The sequence below is a fragment of the Athene cunicularia genome (genome assembly GCF_003259725.1).
Source record: "Athene cunicularia isolate RWA chromosome 1 unlocalized genomic scaffold, athCun1 chr1_part2, whole genome shotgun sequence".
NCBI lineage: Eukaryota > Metazoa > Chordata > Aves > Strigiformes > Strigidae > Athene > Athene cunicularia.
This window is the reverse complement of record NW_020799092.1, coordinates 68595253-68613553: the sequence shown is the minus strand read 5'-3', so window position 1 is coordinate 68613553 and position 18301 is coordinate 68595253. Positions and strand designations below refer to the sequence as shown.

Below are 18301 nucleotides of genomic sequence, written 5' to 3'. Positions count from 1 at the left end.
GTGCTTGCAAAGGTGCGTGGAGGAGAGAGCAGCGGCAGGACAAGAGGATGCCCCAGTGGATGGGAGAGATCCAAGTCCAGTTCTCAGCATGGCCTTGGCTCTGCACTCATGTATCTCCACTGCTTCATCTGTGCTGAAGAGAGTATTTTTCACCTTTCAAAATGACTACAGGGAAGAAGGGTGGAACAGGAGAATGATCTGTATTGATTTAAGAAGAGCTTCTAGAAGACTTCACAAGTCTGGTTTGGGGTGATCTGGCTGGCATGTGGTTGTGGTGTTTGCTGTTGCTGAAGTGCAGCATGCAGGGCATGCAGTCTGCCTAACAGTTCTTTCTGCTCAGGTGGGGAGCGTGTGGCAGTGCTGTATCATTGTTTATGGTTGTTAAATAGCTCCTCTGTGTGCAGACTGTATGCTCTGTTGGATGCCATGCCAGCTACTGCCAACAACTAGAAATCCTGGGGAGAGAAACAGCGTGAAGGGAGATGAGGTAGAATGACCTCAGTCTGTGTAAATGTTGCACAGCCTTTGGTAGCCTTAAGGTGAATGGTCAACTGGTGATGCTGTCTCCAGAACGTTACTAGCACCAGATAAACCTTGCAGATGTTCTTTATGCCATAGCAAAGGCCCAATGGTGTTGGGGATGAACAGGGGCTGAGTTGAACAATAGCTCCAGCTATTCCAGAGTAAAAGGATTTTGTAGAGCCAATTGGAGAACATAAGTGCAGTCTTTGAAGTTTCACTGAAAAGGGGCTGTGTAGTTAACTATTCAGAAACTAGTGTACTATACTGTAAGTAAAGAATGGGAGCAGGCTAAACAGGGAAGAATTTAATAGTAAGTTTTTGCAGTAATCCTTCAGACAGCACCAAAATGTATTTTAGTACAACAGTATTGTAGAGTAATGCCCTGTGTTCTTACCTGAAAGAGAGTTTTGTAAAGTACTGTAACTTATTTGCTTCTTGATCAGGTTGTGATTGTCAGATGTAATTGGTTATAAGAGAGAAGATACGACTTCATATCCACCATCTGGCAGGTTAAATGTAGTAGCTTAAACAGAGATGTATTTGTAGTTGTGCGGTACTTAAAACTGTGGATCCACTATTAAAGAGCAAATTCTTTAAAAAAAAATATTAAAAAAGGAAAAAGACTATTTCCAGCAGTACCTGCAACTTTTATTTTTTGAAGTGTAGTTTTTGACTTTTCAAGTGTTTAGAAAATGAAAAAAAAAAACAAACCCACAGATCTACAGAATTCGTTTCCATATTAAGAGGAATTGTCAGTTCTTGTAACAAGGCTGCAGGAGATCAGTATATTCAAAGTGGGTGAAAATAGATACAAAATACTTAAGGCATGTGATTTGTTATGTACAACCAGTTATTTGGCTCTTACATGCAGTCAACACTGTAATTGTTGTCTGACCCCGTATTTGTGTATACATCGTCCTAAATTTGATAGGTGGGAATTACATGCTCTTAAATGTAAAATGTGCTTCTGTCTTCCAGGACTGCATCAACCTCAGTGGAACAAGTGAGAGAACGAAGTTATCAGAGAGCTTTACTTCTCAGTGATCACAGGAAAGACAAGGACAGTGGTGAGTTGATTTATCATGTTGAAGGTGGATAGATCTAAGCCGTTCCCCCGTGGTAGTCCGTAGTCATTCTAATACTGTGTTTGGGTCTGCTTCATCTGTAGGGGGAGAACCACCTTGTAGCCCATGCTCACCGTCTCATGTTCAGTCTCCACCTTCATCTCATTCAAATCTCATTTCCCAGTTGCAGCTTAAGGTCCCTTTCACTGAATTTATGGAAGGTCAGTAAGCAGATGACCTTGTATGACACTTGACATGTTGAATAGTCTCTTACAACAACTTTAATAGCTCTTTTAAAGTCAAATGTAAAGTGCTTAGCCATCTTTGCAAAAGACTTGATTTTTCCCACTCTTATATTTACCTCTCCTTTATGTCTGTAGAACCTGATCCTGAGAATCCAGAGCCTACTTCTGAATGTCCGTCCCCAGATACTTCACAAAAGACTTGCAAGAGTCCGTCAAAAGCAAGCAAGGTAAGGCACAGCGTGTGCAGGTGCATACATGCTAGCATGTAGGCTGTATAATATGGGTATGAATACGTACATACATCTTGGATTTATCTTGAAAAATGTCAATCTCTTGATTTACTACTCAGATGAACGTGTATGTATGTAACCTATCTGTGCAATCATTTAACATAGGTAAGCGTTTGATTATTTGTGGTACTCCATACATGCTACAGAGTTGGTTTACGTACTGTGTCTCTTAACAGGAGCTAACCATGTCACAGTCTGGCACAGTTTGTCAGAGGAGCACTGATATGGAGAAAAATGCTTGCCTGTACAGTATTAAATTAAGTAATTCAAGTTCTAAGTGTTAAGTCTGTTTTCTTGCACTATGCCTGTTTTATAGTGTTAAATAACTTTAAAAATGGCTTTGGTTTTGTAAATGCTCTTGTCTGGAAGTATTCCTTTCAGACTCAGAAATGTAAAACTTTAACAAATAAAGTTTTATTGATTTTGACTTTGACCTGATAGGTCATATTTCTGTTCCTACTTCACACTTGCTAGTCTTCAACTTTGAAGAATGATCGATACGGACTTGCTAAAATTTTAAGCTTTCTGTTGTCTGTTTTTCTTATACCAAACATATCCTGTTCCTCCACACTTTTTCACTATCAGGGGGAGAGAACAATATTGTGAGGTTTTTTTTTCATTCTAACAGAACCTGTGTAGTTAAGTACTTTGAGCGTTGTGCCCTGACTGACATTTTTTTCATTCTAGCCCTCTTCACCGAGTCCTGTAGTTTCAACACAGTCACTTGGGAAAACACCCACAAAACCAGATTCGCACTGGGAAACTGCAGCTAACGCACCTGAGGCTGAATGCGTGAATCATCCCAAACCTGAGCTGCAACAAAAACAGCTGACAAACAACGTCCAAGCACTTTCAAAAAATCATCCATCTCAGCCACATCTGCGCAGTTCCGCTGAGCAACTTACCCATTCACAGAAGTTGCCTTCTGCACCTTTGAAGCTGCATTGCCCCCCTTCACCTCATGTAGAAAATCCCCCCAAGTCCTCCACGCCTCATGCGCCTGTGCAGCACGGTTACCTTTCACCAAAGCCTCCCTCTCAGCAGCTGGGCTCTCCATACAGACCTCATCATCCCCAGTCGCCGCAAGTGGGAACGCCCCAGAGGGAAACGCACCGCAGCTTCTACCCGGCAGCACCACCCCTCCAGCCCAGTAATCAGCAGCAGGCTAGCGGACCCCTCTTTACTCAAACAACTTCAGGACAATCTTCAGCTTCCTACAGCCAGTTTAACCAACAAAATTTGAACAGCAATGCACCACCTCCCCCACCCCCACCCCCACCTTCTTCTACTTACTATCAGAGCCAGCAGCCCTCTGGAAACTTTCAGAGCTACACCCAGCTGAAGGGCAGCCTACCCCAGCCAACTGTGTTTTCATCTGGACCAAACCAAGCACTTCCTGGCACCACCGGTCAGCCAGCGGTGCCGGGGCACCACGTAACTGCGGGGCATTTCTTGCCATCTCAGAACCCCAGTATTCATCACCAGGCGTCGGCAGCTGCTGCTCCTCCTCCTCCTCCGCCACCTCCTGCTCCAGGACCTCACCTCGTGCAGCAGCCCAGTACTCATCAGCAGCACTCTGTAGCACACGTTGTCGGTCCAGTCCACGCGGTGGCCGTGGCTCCCGGATCGCACATTCATTCTCAAGCTGCTGGTCACCATTTGCCACCGCCGCCTCCGCCGCCAGGTCCTCTCCCACACCACCAACCTCCCCACCCTTCCGCGGGACACCAAGGTTTGCAAGCACAGCACCAGCATGTTGTAAACTCTGCGCCACCACCCCCGCCACCTCCCCCCTCCAACGTTATAGGCTCGGGGCATCACCCAGCATCAGCACAAGGGTTACACCACCCCTCTCATCAAGGACCCCCCCACTTCCCTTCAAATGCGCACACGAGTGTGTCCTCCTACTCCTCCCAAGCCCCCCATCACACGACGTTAGGACCTGGCCCTCAACATCAGCCTGCTGGAACGGGACCTCACTGCCCCCTCCCTGGCCAGGGCCCTCACATCCAACCTCCAGGACCAAACAGCATCGCCACCCCCCCTGCTTCAGGGTTCTGCCCCCACCCTGGCTCTGTTGCCCTCCCCCACGCAGTGCAGGGCCCACAGCAGGCGTCGCCGGTGCCTGGACAGATCCCCATCCACAGAGCACAGGTGCCACCCACTTTTCAGAACAATTACCATGGTTCAGGGTGGCATTAAAATGGATCCCTCTACTTCTAAACATTTTTAAAATGTTCTGTAATATAAACTGTGTATATTTCATATGTACCTGTTCAAGGTACTTTTTAAAGCTTGTACATGATACTTTGTATAAAAGCAAACACCAGTGCTCTTTCATTGTATTCTTTCCATTTTTTGCTTTTTAAAATTCCTGAAAATGTGCTGTTAAGCCAGTATTAGGTATTTCTTTTTATTTTGTAAGTGAACATTCCAGCTGTTTTTTCTGGCAGTAGGTTTGATGCTGCATAATCTTTAAAAATTTTATTGTTGCAGTTAAATTCATTTAGTGAATGTTTTCTATATTACTTTTATACATATGTAATTAAAAAAGTACACACAGGCTAAGTGATGGCACTAACAGTTTGGTTTTTTTTTCATTTTCTTCTGTCAACAGTTCTTTGTGTGCATAGAGATAGGAAACAATGCAATACAAATTTTTATAGTTTTGGTGTGGACATGGCTTTTTGTTTCATCAGTTATTTGCAGAAATTGTAATTTAATGTATAGACTGTTTCTAATGTCTCTGACGAGTGCTGTAAATACTGTATTTCTTTTGCTTGTAAAATTGCTTAAAGCTTCTTTCATTTGATATAGTATTGTATATAATAAGTCTCTTTTGCAAAAAAAGAAGTGTGATCTTTGTGAAAGTAGTACAGTATATGATCTTTAATTTTTTTTTAATATACTGTCACATTGCAGCACTGGTTGGGCATTTTAATTCATGTTAATAAATCACAATTATGTCAGTTTTAACTACTTGTCCTGAAAGGGTGGTATGTCTTTAGGGAAGTGGTGACCCCCCTGGTTGAGGGTTGTAGACACCCTGGGGCTTGTGTCCCTGGCCCTGGAGGGGGCTCCTTCCCCTGCTGAGGCTGAATGAGAGGAAGAATAATCCTTCCATGTGCATGTGTGGGGGTGGGCAGCAATGGGTTACACCCAGTCCTGGTGCACTGTCCACCCAGCTGCAGCCTGACCTCTCTTCCTGCAGGGGTGGGGCACAGGCCCTCCCCTTAGTGCTGAGCAGTGTACCAAGGCCTTGCCAGACCTGCCAGAAAGGTTAAAAAGAAGTTCAAGTGTGTGGCTGCAGGTTCTCACCACTGCCTCAAAGGGGAGCTGAGCCAGTGCTGCTAAAATGGGGTAGGGAACGTTACAACTCTTGAGCAGTGTTGGGTTTTGTGCAGGCAGGCCTTTATTGCTGGTGAAGAGCAGCAGCTGAGATGGTGCCACTGCATGCACTTACAGGTGCAGAGTTCAGGCAGTGCCCTCGCACCTCGGCAGTGACTGCTCTTGCTTCTGCTCCCCTAACAGGACTCTGCTTCACGACTGACGCCTTGGAACCAGAGAGGAAAACCAGCGTGCAAGAAAACCTGACGTGGGACAGGATGGGAAGCGGCTCTTCCTACCTACTGGCGGTAATTCATTTTAACATGTAGACAGAAACTGCAGCTACTTTAAATTTTCATTTGCCTCCAATTACTGAAAAATTTTGTTGGTAAAAATAGCACACTAGAAATACTTTCCTGAACAACTGCTGTGCAAAACACACACTGTAGGGGATACGCTGCGTTCTGTGCTAGCATGAAGTAGAACAGGATCAGGCCATCAGAGACAGCAGAAACATCCACCCCACCCTACTGGACTGCGCAGATGCGGGTTTTGAAAAAAAAATCTGCATGCATCTCCATAGCCCAACATGTTCAGATCTGGTTGTCCTGAACCCCTTCCCTTCCTCCCTGAAGTAGGTCATTGCATCATCTCAAACACAAGGGTGTAAAACACACACTGGGCATGGCGAGGCCTTAGAGCAGCGCAAGGGGCTGAGGCAGGGGCTGCCGAGTGGCACCAGCGCTGCGCAAGGCTCCAGCCAAGCAAGGGCAGAAGAGCGCTAGCACGGTGCCCTCGCTCGCCTCTGAATCTGCACATCGTGCCCATGCGAGGATTTTCTTTATATTCATGAACAAGCCCTCATCAGTTGCAGCAAGTAGGCACTACGCTGGGCATGAAGCTGAATGTAATTTTTACCTCTAGCTCTGGCGTCCCTTGTGGCACTGTCCTTCACACCAGGGTGGTCCTTGTGGCTGTTGGAGGCGGTTCCAGGGTGAAGCGCTGGGGGCAGGAGGGTGAAGGCTGGACACCCGGCTGCTGGCAGGGCCCCAGCACACGGAGTTTCTCCTGACCAGTGCGTGTGTGTCACACTCGGTGGTGGCTTTGCTGTTCCTTTTTGGAGGAGTGGCTGCACCAGCCTACTGGGGAGGCGGTAATTGTTTGCTTGTTTACAGTAGTTCAACACTTTATATGAAATAATAACACCCTTTTTCCGTTACACCTAGCAACCACTTACACACAGCTCTCGTGCCACCTTACCCTTCGGGATGTGTTGCCAGTGAACACCAAAAGCTGCTTTTTGGTTGGCCAGGCTAAAACAGCCCCCCCGCCCACCACCACCACCACGACACGACCTCCAGCAAACAAACAGTTGGAGTCAGGGCTAGCAAAGATTCCAATGACCAGCACACTGTCTGAAAAAACAAAACACTTTAATTAGACAACTGCAAGCACCTCAAACAACTGGTTATTGTTACAGCATGGGGCTATCTTCTCACAATCTAGTTATTGCAAAGGCATGTGAATAAATTTCATATGGACAAAGTCAAGAAAAAAGTGGCACCATAGTTACATGAAGATCAGAAGTAAGCTTACATTCATCCCACTGACTTCTAAAAGAGGCCAAAACACACCTCCATACTGTACATTCTAAAATCTGTATTGCCTATAAGCTTCAGCCTATGCAGCTTTTTTTCCTAGGAAACACGTAATTGTTGCGTGCAACTTACAACAGGTAACGTATGTCTAGTTATGGGAAATAATAAAGCTAGTGCAATTTGTTTTAGAAACATGTAAAGCTATGAATGGAATGAGCATGATTTTGCTTCTTGGATTATTTTACCCACTGCACTGTAAATATCTGCAGCTATATCCTTCCTTAACTGATGCCAAGCACACACTTTTATTATAAAAGATCAGTAATTCTACACAGAGAGTGGTTCTCATGCTCAACTTTTAATTAAGTTTTTTTTCTTAAGGTATAGTACAACTTACAGTGCTTATAAAAAGGCAACACCATATGGTACCATGTCTTCACTATCACATTGTAAGGGAAATTGCTATTTTTCTTTTCTTAAAAGCACTTGAAATAGGCAAAAGTTCTAAAAGGGAGTGCTAAATGGTAATGCATACTTTATTAGAAAGAAGTCTAGCCTTCCTTTAAAGTGCCGTTTGGGGAATGAAATCCTGTAAACCAGAGCCACTTTGTTTAAAATCCAATGAACAGGGAACTGCTACAGAATAGAAAGTTTACACAATCCCTTAAAGCAGTTTAAAAGTCCACTACATGCAATTGGTTTGCTATAAAGCTCTCTAAAACTTAGTCGCTTTACTCTGAAATTGAGTCCCCAGTCCCATATTTAAATGGCAATAAACATTTACAGGGTGCATTTACATACACTATAATACAAGAATGACGTCCCTTTGCCAGAAGAGAAAAGTACAATTCCTCGCCGTAACTCAGTTCTGACTTGATAAATTTCTTACGCTCGTAAATTATATAATATGCATCAGCTAAAATATTTTTTTTTCATAAATAGTTACAAAACTTGCCAAAACACATGGGGGGAAGTTTCCTTTGTTCAAAAATCTGACATCTGAAATGCCACACAACACAAGAAACAATGCTTAAAGACACATTAAGTGTTTTCTGAAGAAAGTGGGTGAGTAAACTACTAGCTGAAGACAAAAAGACTACCCTTCCCCAAGAACACAGTGCACAAAAAGCAAAATGTCAAACAGTACCTCAAGCAAAATAAAGGTCTGAGGATTGAAGCCAGCTCACGTGTGATCCTGCTAAAGAATTTGTGACAGTCACCATTTAGGTCCGATGCATTGGAAAGTGGTTGCTGGCTTTTTTTTTTTACAGCTGGGAGATTCTGCTAAGAATTCAGCCATGGATGCCTAAGGCATTCTCCAGCTGAAGCACGTTTCTCTGGGACCATTTCTAGCATGGGGATCAGGAAATCTGTAAACTGTGCAGCATCTTCATGAGGCCACCCATACTTCTCCACAAGCACATCAAAAAGACTCCAAGGTTTCAGCTTGGTAATGTGTCGGAGTTCTCCTGCAAACAGAAATATTACTGGCATTAGAAAAATACCTTGTTATCCCTGTTGGCGACTAATCCCTGTTTCGTTTTTCTCCCACTCTGCATTCACAGCACCTTGACCAGGCTGAGAATCATTATTTAGGAAGGGCAGCACATCGCAAGCTTGCTTGAGGTCCTCAAAGGAGATGAGTACATCCGATGTCAAAACCAAGAAATCATTCCTACGCCAAACTGTATGTTACACCTGGACTCCACTGTACACATCATTTCTGATTTTTCCTGCTGTCTTCATTCTGTCTCCCACACGCAAAGGCATTCACATGCACACTCACACCATGGGCAAAGAACACTGCAAGCCTCTCAATCAGCCAATGAACCTGAATTTTACAAAAAACAATCCTGAGAGGGAGTCTGGGCAGCACAGGTCACTGCCTCGCTACATGGCATTTGCAGCAGAGCAGCGATTCCTCCCAGACCAAGTTTGGCACTTGGAGGTTCTGCTCCATCTCCCCCGAGAGGCTGGGCCCAAGTCCTTCCTGAGCAGGAAGCACCTGCTGCTGCCCACATGTCCTTCAACCAACCACTAACACAAGCGGTGGCAGCAGCTGCAGGATTTGAGTTCCATCAAGGAGGGGGCATACGGCCAGCCTGGCAATGTGTTTCTGACCAAAATAAATGAAGGAAGCAAGAACCTTCCTGCCATTCAAACCAGAAACGTTATCCAGGTCTATCCACAGGTCATCCGGCATGACAGGAAAGACAAGGCACTTCTGGCTGCTCCTTCCCTCTCCACTGCCACCTCCCTTTTTCCCAAGCATGTATCTGAGCCAGGGAGTCTCCGTGTGATGCTAGAAAAAGCACCTCAGGGGCCCCTGTGATGCTGCTGCGATGTCCCCTGAACTGCTGAGGACAGCGATGGGTTCTCCCCCAACCCGTGGAAGCTGAATGTGACTCACCCACAGACTCACAAGCACACTACACCATCCCATATGGGGGCACAAAGGCCACGCTATTTTTAAGCAAAGTGGTTTGGCAACTTGATTGTTGTCCCTGGCTGTAATCTACTACCCATAAAACCATCAGATGTCAGCTCACAGGTCTGAGTTTCTGTACATCCCTCTTGACTACATCCTGGGCAGAAACAATGCTTGTCTTCAGACTGCCCCTGAGAGTCTCAGCATCTGAATGCAACGGATGAAAACAGCCACAGCCCAGCAGGACACACCCGCTGCTGCCTCAGGCCACAGCAGAAGGTTCTAGGCAGGGTACAACACTCAAGAAAGCAGCTCTCCAGGTGCTGTCAAAGACCCCAAAAGAGCGAGTGTGCAAATGGTCAATCACTTGCAAAAGAAAGAGAAGAGACCTGCTGGTAACAGAAAGTCAAGAAGTGCTGGCCCACTGTCCTCTTTCCTTTCCATCTTGCAGGGCAGGAGGGCTGCTGAAAGAGAGGAGCTAAAGCAGAGGGTGTATCCTGCCAGTTCATGTCTGTACATTTACAGTACAAGCATGTCCCATCAGAACCTGCAAGTCAACCAAAGGCTCTGCTCTGGGCACATACTGTCCCACAGTATCAATGTACAAAAAGGACAGCACATCTTGGAGAAGTGTATTCATTTCAGGCTCTCAGCGCTTTAAAAACTTTGTGCAACTCTGAAATTTAACTGCTGAAAAATCTTACCCTTTTGAAGGTTTCCAGAAGTGTATATCTGTGACTACTAACAAGAACAGGTAGTAAACAATCTAATAAGAACACATAAACCCAAATATTGCCAGAAAGTGACAGAAAACAGTGAGTCGTTACTGACTGCAAGTAAAAAAATGACTTAAAAAACAGTCAGGCTGTGTCCGTAGCTTCTCCAGCTGACAGCATTCACTGCAAGGGTTGCCATAATCATTTACCAAGCTAAACTAGCTTTGGGGAAGTGTGTGTTTCCATGCAGCACTGCCCCCACCTTTGTATGCATATGATGCAGTTTAGGTATCTTTATACAACTTGAGGGAGGAAAGTAAGATTGGAAGATGAGGCTCCTGGTGTCACTGTGGAAGGCGACTTCATACTGGTTTGAGGACTCCTTATTTTGTAAAGTGGAGGCTGAATTTGAAGTCCCCAAGCTAAGACCAGCACACTCCGGGCAGCACAATATTCTGTAGTGTTTTTCTGCTGAGAACAAACTATTTTAGTGCAATGGGATGAAGTTTTCCACCAGAAATTCCATTAAGACTGTAAAAGTATTTAAGATGGGATACAGTAAAAATTATCTGTGTGGGGGCCAAGAATTAAACTTGTGCTTCAGTTTTCAGTAAAGACCACGATGCTGACCATGGAATCAAAACAGGGTAAGTAAAAGGCAATTAACACAACGGAGGTGGACAAAAAACTCATTCTAAAGCACTGGAGGAAATGGAGGTGTCTGGCAAGATTAGACTTTCATCTCTACAAAGTTTGTACCATGTCACTGGAGGACAGCAAGCCTGTACCTTTATTCAAGGGAGAAATGAAAACAGGCCCACTGGTCTGACACCATCAGTATTCAGGGCATTAACAGGAATTTTCAAAGAAATGCTAAAAATTTAATAGTAAGTGAAAACTTCCTAACAGAAGCTCTTTCTTTAGTTTTTTAATAGTGAAGCACACAGGAAATATCTGGAGAGGACAACAGAGTTATCAGAACTGTAAAAAGCCAGGTAACCAAAGCAGAGGCAGCAATGGACCTTCTGAAAAATTGAATGTTAAGTCAGAAGAAAATTACTAAAGAAATTTCTGAAGGATCTGTGGGGACGAAGATGCTATTTAAAGCTTTTTCTGCTGACCGTAACAAAAAAAACAGAGCAGGTGTGTGAAATTTGTCAAAGACAAATTTAAAATGTGTCACCAGGCAAGAGGAGGATGGATTATTGAACAGTAAGAAACAGATGACGTGAAGGACTGGGGAAGCAGCAGTGGGATACCTGCTACCTTGTATTTTGAGGACATGCTCTCAAGAACTAATGCAAGAACTGCTGGTGAGGCCCCATGGTGCAGTAGATGGAAGTGAGGGAAAGGGAGGAGACCCCTTCCCTTCCTGGATGGTAAGTAAGCAGCATTGCTTTTCCTTGTTACAACTTCCAATGGGCAAAGCCAGTATCTAACCAGCATCTTAAACAGGTTCAGCTCACAAGGAAACAGGGCTAGCAAATACCAGAATTAAAATAAAAGGGACCACAGTCTAGAAAAATACAAAAGGTTTTTTAAGTTTAGTGACAAAATGTATTAATCATTTTTACAGACAAACTAGCTTCCATGAAGGCACTGGAGAAGAGACTGACTGGAGTTATTACTGGGCTCAATCAAGATGAGACCCTGTAAAAAGTACGTGAGCATTTGCATTATAGTGACTAAGAAATAACCTATAAATGCTTTTCCTTTTTTAAATGCACCCTCCTATTTGAATGTCACAAACTCCTTCAGAAATTGCTGAGAAGAGACTCAATCCTGTAAACTCGTTAGTTGGTAACACCTTTCCTTTTGTCCCTGTGACTTCGGCGGAACTATTCAAATGTTAGAGCTTCTCTCTGAGCTTGAACTTGCTTTTGGACAGGAGCAACACCCAAGTTGTGATTTCTTGACATTCACCCAAGGCTGATGTTTTCAAAATAGGAGCCTACAGTTAGATTTCTAAGATCAACTTTACACCACAGCATGAAATTTTCAGAAGAGCCTCAGGCTTGTAATACATGGCCTCTGATAAGTGCTCAGGCCACAAACAGATGAGTAAAAAATGCAGCAGCCAACTATGAAGCCTCATTCCCTGCCAGCCCATCAACCTCAAATCCCTCCTGGGGGACCAGAGAGGCTGGCCAGGAAAAAGGAAAAGGTATCTGGTGCCCAATTAAATGAAAAAAGTCTCAAATAGGTGAGCAGGAAACTCACCACCTTCATTTTTCCTCCATAGAACATGTCAGTTTTCCTAACTTGCCACAGTAGAATAACTGGTATGATCTAAAAAACACAGCTTGGGCTATTACTCCATCTTGCATTTGAGATTTTCTGTTGCAAGCAGAACAGCTAGGATGCAGCCTACTTAAGCTTCCACAGAAAACTTGCACTTACATGTTCTGTGGTGGGTAAACAAAGTCTTCTGAAGTGCTTAAAACCCAACCAGAGCCATGGCAGATGATGCCTCTGAGGAATGTCACTGAACGTTCAGGAATGTCACAGGCCCTAGAGGACAACAGCTCACTTTGCAGTGGAAGATGCCGATGGAAGCATGTGAAATTCTCCACACTTCATGGGAATTTTACAAACTGCCCTCTTCTGTGTGCCACAAACACTGTGGTTATTGTGTAACTGTTAACCTCATTTTGAGGTTCTATGACATTATTAGAAAATGCCAGTCCATCTGGTGCAAAGTGAAAATTAGGAACATGAGATATGCTTTAAGGGCTGGTTATGCTGGGGGGGGCTTTCTAATTCAGTACCTGCCTCTGACAGTGGCCACAGGAGGGGCAGGGAGGGCAGCAGAGAAGCCTTTCTGCAAGCCCTGCCCTCGCTCCTGCAGCTGCAGTCCCTGCTGGGGGGTGCCAGAGGGTATCTCCTGCCCAGCCCTTTTACTGCTTTAAACATTTACGGACCTGTCAGTCCCGAGTTCATTTGTCTCAGTTAACAGGAGATTGTTTTTGAGCCTGCTGATACAGCCTCTCTCTACAGCCCCCATGGCAGCAGGCTCCTGAAGCTCCCTGCCTGCTGCGCAGGGAAGCGCTTGTTCTGCAGCCACCCCCTGCAAGTTTCACTGGGTGTCCCCCAGCTTGCATATGGTGGGTGCTGGCAAACAACAGCTGTTTTCAGCTTATCCACCAAGTTCCTGATTTTGTAAACCTTAGTTACTCCTCCAGCAACCTTTCTCCTCCACAATAAAACGCCCCAGGCATTTTCGACTCCCCCAAATGGCAGTTGCTCTATCTTGTTGATCATCACTGTTGCCCTATTTCACACTGTGTTTAACACCACTACATCTTCCTTAAGGCAACGAAGGCATGCAGAGGTCCCTGCAGTACCAGAAACACCACGCACAGAACGGCGACTCTCCCACAAGAGGGGATGAATCACTGGATTGTCTCCTGCCTCACGACCCCACCCTCTTGCAGCACAGCGCCGCCGCCTCAGCGCCGCTGGCACCCCAGGTGCCCGATGCAGCTGGTCGGCGCTGGCCCTGCCACCAGCCTGTGTGCTCGGGCACCTGGAGGCACAGCAGGAGATCATGCCTGCTGTGGTCAGCGGCCCCAGATGTTCCCCCACCACGCTGCAGGAGGCCCTGACATACCCAGTCTCTCAATATAACACCGTGCTGTCTCATCCAGTGAGGGCACAAAAGACACTTGAAGCATCACCATGTTCCTTCACGTGTCAAAAACCTGTCTTAAAGAGCAGTCTGGGCAAAGTACAAAAATGTAACGGAAGCATAAGGCCCCGTGCATTTGCTCAGATTAATTACTTTCTTGCAGCGATTGACAAAGGTTTTAATTTTAGAGGTTTTGCACTTCTGTACAATGCCAAACAGAGCTAAGTCATCACCCATGGTATGGCTGTGGCACTGGGGTATCATGGTAGTTGGGAGCGTCTGAAGTGAGACAGCACGGCGCAGAGCAGAGCAGCTTTCTCCATCACTCCGCCCCAGAGCTGTCTTTTCTGCATGCTCCCTCTTCAGCGAGGTTACGAGACCATGAGGACTGACTGCACGCGGTTGTGTGTCTACTGCCCAGGTATTCCCTTCCCACCTTGGTTACTCCTTATCAGTAACAGCTGCTGGACCACTGTATATGATAAAAAGTAGCTGGCAGATGATTTCCCATCACATTACAAGCTACGCATCACCTGATTCCTTTACGTTTACGTGAACATTAGACAACAGATTCACACAGACTTTGTTAACATCCACACTTTGAGTGCATCCCAAAATGAATTTTAAATGAAATATTGAAATGAATACTGCAAATTGTGGTTTTTCTCAGAAAGCCAAGTTTACACCAAAATTCTTCTTTAATAAGAGCTCTCCATTTAAATGGATATATTTCTTCAGTACCCATAAATGAACATAATTCTCCTTCTGGATAGTATTATGCTTTAAATTAGTGTTGCATAAATACCGTTACCTTTTTTGGTGAAAAACTCCTTGGAATATTTCCCCAACATAGCGTATTTTCGAGGGATTTTTCCCAGCAGTTCAATGATCAATGCTATGTGGTCTGCATTGGAGAACATTGCCAGCAAAACAGAAACATACAACAGTTTAATCAGTACATTGCATGCACACACTAACACTGGCCCGGTACAGACAGAAATAGATTGATCCTGGTAAAAAAGACACGTGCACACTGCTCAGTGGCTGATTTGGAAGGATGCTTTCAGCAAAACTTTCTTCTCAAAACAACATGTATCAGTTACTACAAACAAGTTTTGCTATGTAATTTAAAATCTACCAATAGTTATTTTTCAGAATGCTTAGCTAAAAAAATTATTTTTTTTGATCACAGATTCCTGTGTATTTTGGTTTTTAAAAAGAAATTTTTGTTATGTGATTTCAGGAAATGCTCCTCAGTGGGACATGCTACAACCAGCAACAGCAATTCCACTTCTGTCTGCATCACGGCACCTTTCAAAAAGAAGAGGTACTACCTCTGCGATTGAAGAATTCCCGAGAATATTTTCCAGATAGAGCAAAGTGCCTTGGGATATTGCCTAGCAGCTCTATGATGTGTGCTATGTGGTCTATGAGGGAGAGAAAAAAAGGATACGGGAGTGGAAGGGGCAGGGAAAGGATGGGATAAAAAAGAAGAGGAAAGAAACTGGAATTAGTAAAAAATCAGAAATAGTTTCAAATCAACAATGTTTGCAGCAAATCCATGCAGAGGTTTCCAGGATCAGCAGAGCTCTGGCATCATTAGTAGCATTTAGGAACAATAAATGATGCCCACATTACCACTGCAAAGAGCATTTACAAGCAAACAAGCATGAAAATGGACAGGTATACAGATGGAAGCAGGAGTTAATTCGGATTTTTAAAAAAATTAGTAATTGCCTAATTCAAATAAAAATACACAATATGTAAACATTATTCCAGTGTCACTCTTATAACGAGAAAATACTATAAAGTTCAAATCTGTCGTTTCTTTTCTAAAATAAAATGTTGTTATTCTCAATCAGGTTTCCACACATATGCAATCTTACAAGAAGGGCAGTTTAATTCCTTCAGGCAGTTGTTAAGTAGATGAGTATCTGCAGAAGGGAGTTTTTGCCCACACATTGCTACTGATGGAACTTAAAACTAAAAAGAAAAAAATCATATTTATATTCTGAAAACAGTGTGTATGAACAGTTCACTCAAATACAAAATTCAACCCCACTGTAAGCTCACTGGAAATTTAAGAAGAGAAGTGTGAAAATATATAGAAACTCATGTAACATCTCAAAAGATTCGTACCTTCATCCCTGGAATAGTCTTCACCAGAGTGTGGTTCAAACAAATAATCTCCAGTCGCTAGCTCAAAAGCCTATAACATAACAGACATACTTATGGGTATTTCAGAAATAATGTTTTTAATCTTAAGATGTCAGCAAAACATCACAGCTATCTCAGAACCAAGAGGGAATTAACATTCAAAGCTCAAGGCCAACAACTGAATTTGAGATGGAGGAGAGGCCACTTACCTGGCGAGCCCCGTTCCCGCAGTGCAAGGACAGCACGAAGCCAGGCTCTGGAGCAAGCCCCACGCTCAGCCCCGAGCACACCCCGTCACTATGAGAGGCTGGAGGTTTGGCAACAGGCAGCACGCCCAGACCCCCGGTGTTTCTGCCTACTCAACCAGGATGAAGGAAGGAGATGGACAAGGAGTGTGGAGCTGTGGTCCCTCCCCAGCAGCCCCTGGGGCTCCACCGGCTGACCAGGGAGTATTTTGGTCGTATTTTGGTCATCAGCGCTGTCCCAAGTGGCAGGAGGCAGCAAACAGCATCCAGCTGCAGAGGAAGCGATTCTGAACAGATCGGCTGCATGGGGGTGTGAAGGGGGCATCAGTGTAAGCTGATGTTAAAAAATGTTTTTACATACTAATGCGTTGGCTGTTGATCATGTTACATATGTGTAAGAAATACCCCTCTCAGCATTATTAACTAACTATATAATAAAGAGCTACACTTGTATGTGAAGGCTAATTATTGGTCATTGCATGTTGGGGACTGAAATAAAAAAGTATAAACAAATCATAAATAAAATCCATTTATAACTATAATTAATCACTTGAAATTAGCAAATGGGGCAAGCGTCCTTGATGACTCTAAATCTACAACAGTTTTTAAAAAGGTGTTTTTGTTGAATCAGAAGTCAAAGTAAACACTGCAATCACAGGGTAAAATACTGAGACTGACTTTGATGAAGGAATCCAGAACAGACATCAGGATGACTGATCCCTTCAGGCCATGCAATGCTTCAATGGGATGTCAACCATATGTTAGGTCAGGATGAGTTTCACTTTATGGGTGTCATGCATATTAAAAGCTGCAAAGCACTGAAGTAAGTCAAGAGCCCATATCTGTGTACAAACGGCTTCACCTAGCCTAATTTGTTAAACTATTCTCTTTCTGCTCTGGACCGTCAATTACCCAAGCAGCCACAGGAATCTAATTCTTTCCAGGTGGTTTAAACATCAGACTGTTTTCCATCTCCAAGACCAGGGAAAACATCTGATCCAGAAAATCATTCCAAGTATCAGGCAGAACTTCCTGGCACAGTTCTAGGATGGGATTTCACTCTGTTAGTACATTTACTACAAAATATTTGTCTCCTGAAAATATACACTTTTCTGTTCCAATTCGTAATCTAGAGTTGTTAAATCACCTGCAAATTCAGCCTATTTATGGGCACTTGGCTTTTTCAAGCTGTGAACTGCAGTGTCATCCAAGTGGGCTATAGCCAAAATAATTCATTGCCATCACACACAGCAGCCAAGTAAGCAAGAATGCCCCTTGTTGACATTTTCTGTTGATCCTATGAACAGGCCTTTAATTTCTGAAGTCACTATCACTAATAAACAGTCATTCACTTTTCTTCTTATTCCACTCTTGGCTCAAGATTGAGCGTTTTCATTTTATGGCTTAAAAAAAAAAATCTGAAGGGCTTCATAAATTACCCTGAAGGACTTCATAAATTACCAGGTATTTAAACTGAAGAAATTTTTAGAGTAGCCAGAAGAGATCACTGGTAGAGATCTCTAAACACAACATTGATAATACCGTTATTCTCTTGAGATGAGACAGAGCAGCCCCAAGCGCCCCCTCTGTATCTAATGGGAATATATTCACCGGAAGAGCCATATCACCTTTCCTAGGAGAACACATGCTGATGGGGCTGATTTCAGAGGACATTAAGAAACTCATTGCTATTTAACAGATTCCTGGAGAACAATGGAAATGTAGTTGAATTTAGCCACAAAGGTAGACTCCAAATGAATACAGCTTCTGTCCCCAAAAATGAAGTATTAATAGCTTGATACGTCTGCGTGGGACTAAAAAGATTAAATTGGAGAAACTGTAAAAATGGTTCATAGGAAAGCACAAGAAGTAAGCATACCACTGTGATACACTGAATTTTAGATCAATTTGTATATAATAAGAGCTGCAAGCTCTCATAGATATGGGATATTTATACCACCACTTTGCTGAAGAGAAACTAAAGCTTTTTGAAGTGCTGGTGATGATTCTTTTTTCCTTTTTGTATAGCTTTGACTCCATGCCCAGCATGGGCTGGAGCTGTGACATCCCAGACATTTGAT

The 18301-nt window shown here is 43.9% G+C and overlaps 2 protein-coding genes across 3 annotated transcripts in view; one reads left to right on the top strand and one right to left on the bottom strand.

Moving 5' to 3' along the window:
• The window catches only part of KMT2E (lysine methyltransferase 2E), a 60815-nt gene extending 56368 nt beyond the window's left edge, over positions 1-4447 (top strand). The window contains exons 24-27 of one of the 2 annotated variants that reach the window (XM_026866447.1): positions 1501-1589; positions 1691-1807; positions 1967-2058; positions 2809-4447. In XM_026866447.1, coding sequence (XP_026722248.1) covers positions 1501-1589; positions 1691-1807; positions 1967-2058; positions 2809-4323 — 1813 coding nt within the window. In that variant the 3' untranslated portion in view covers positions 4324-4447. The remainder of the gene's footprint in view (positions 1-1500; positions 1590-1690; positions 1808-1966; positions 2059-2808) is intronic. The other variant, XM_026866457.1, reaches the window with a different exon arrangement.
• A 2413-nt stretch (positions 4448-6860) lies between these two features.
• Positions 6861-18301, bottom strand: part of SRPK2 (SRSF protein kinase 2) — a 101071-nt gene continuing 89630 nt past the window's right edge. Inside the window, 4 exon segments of the mRNA XM_026866468.1 lie at positions 6861-8515; positions 14630-14722; positions 15153-15245; positions 15958-16027. Coding sequence (XP_026722269.1) covers positions 8331-8515; positions 14630-14722; positions 15153-15245; positions 15958-16027 — 441 coding nt within the window. The 3' untranslated portion in view covers positions 6861-8330.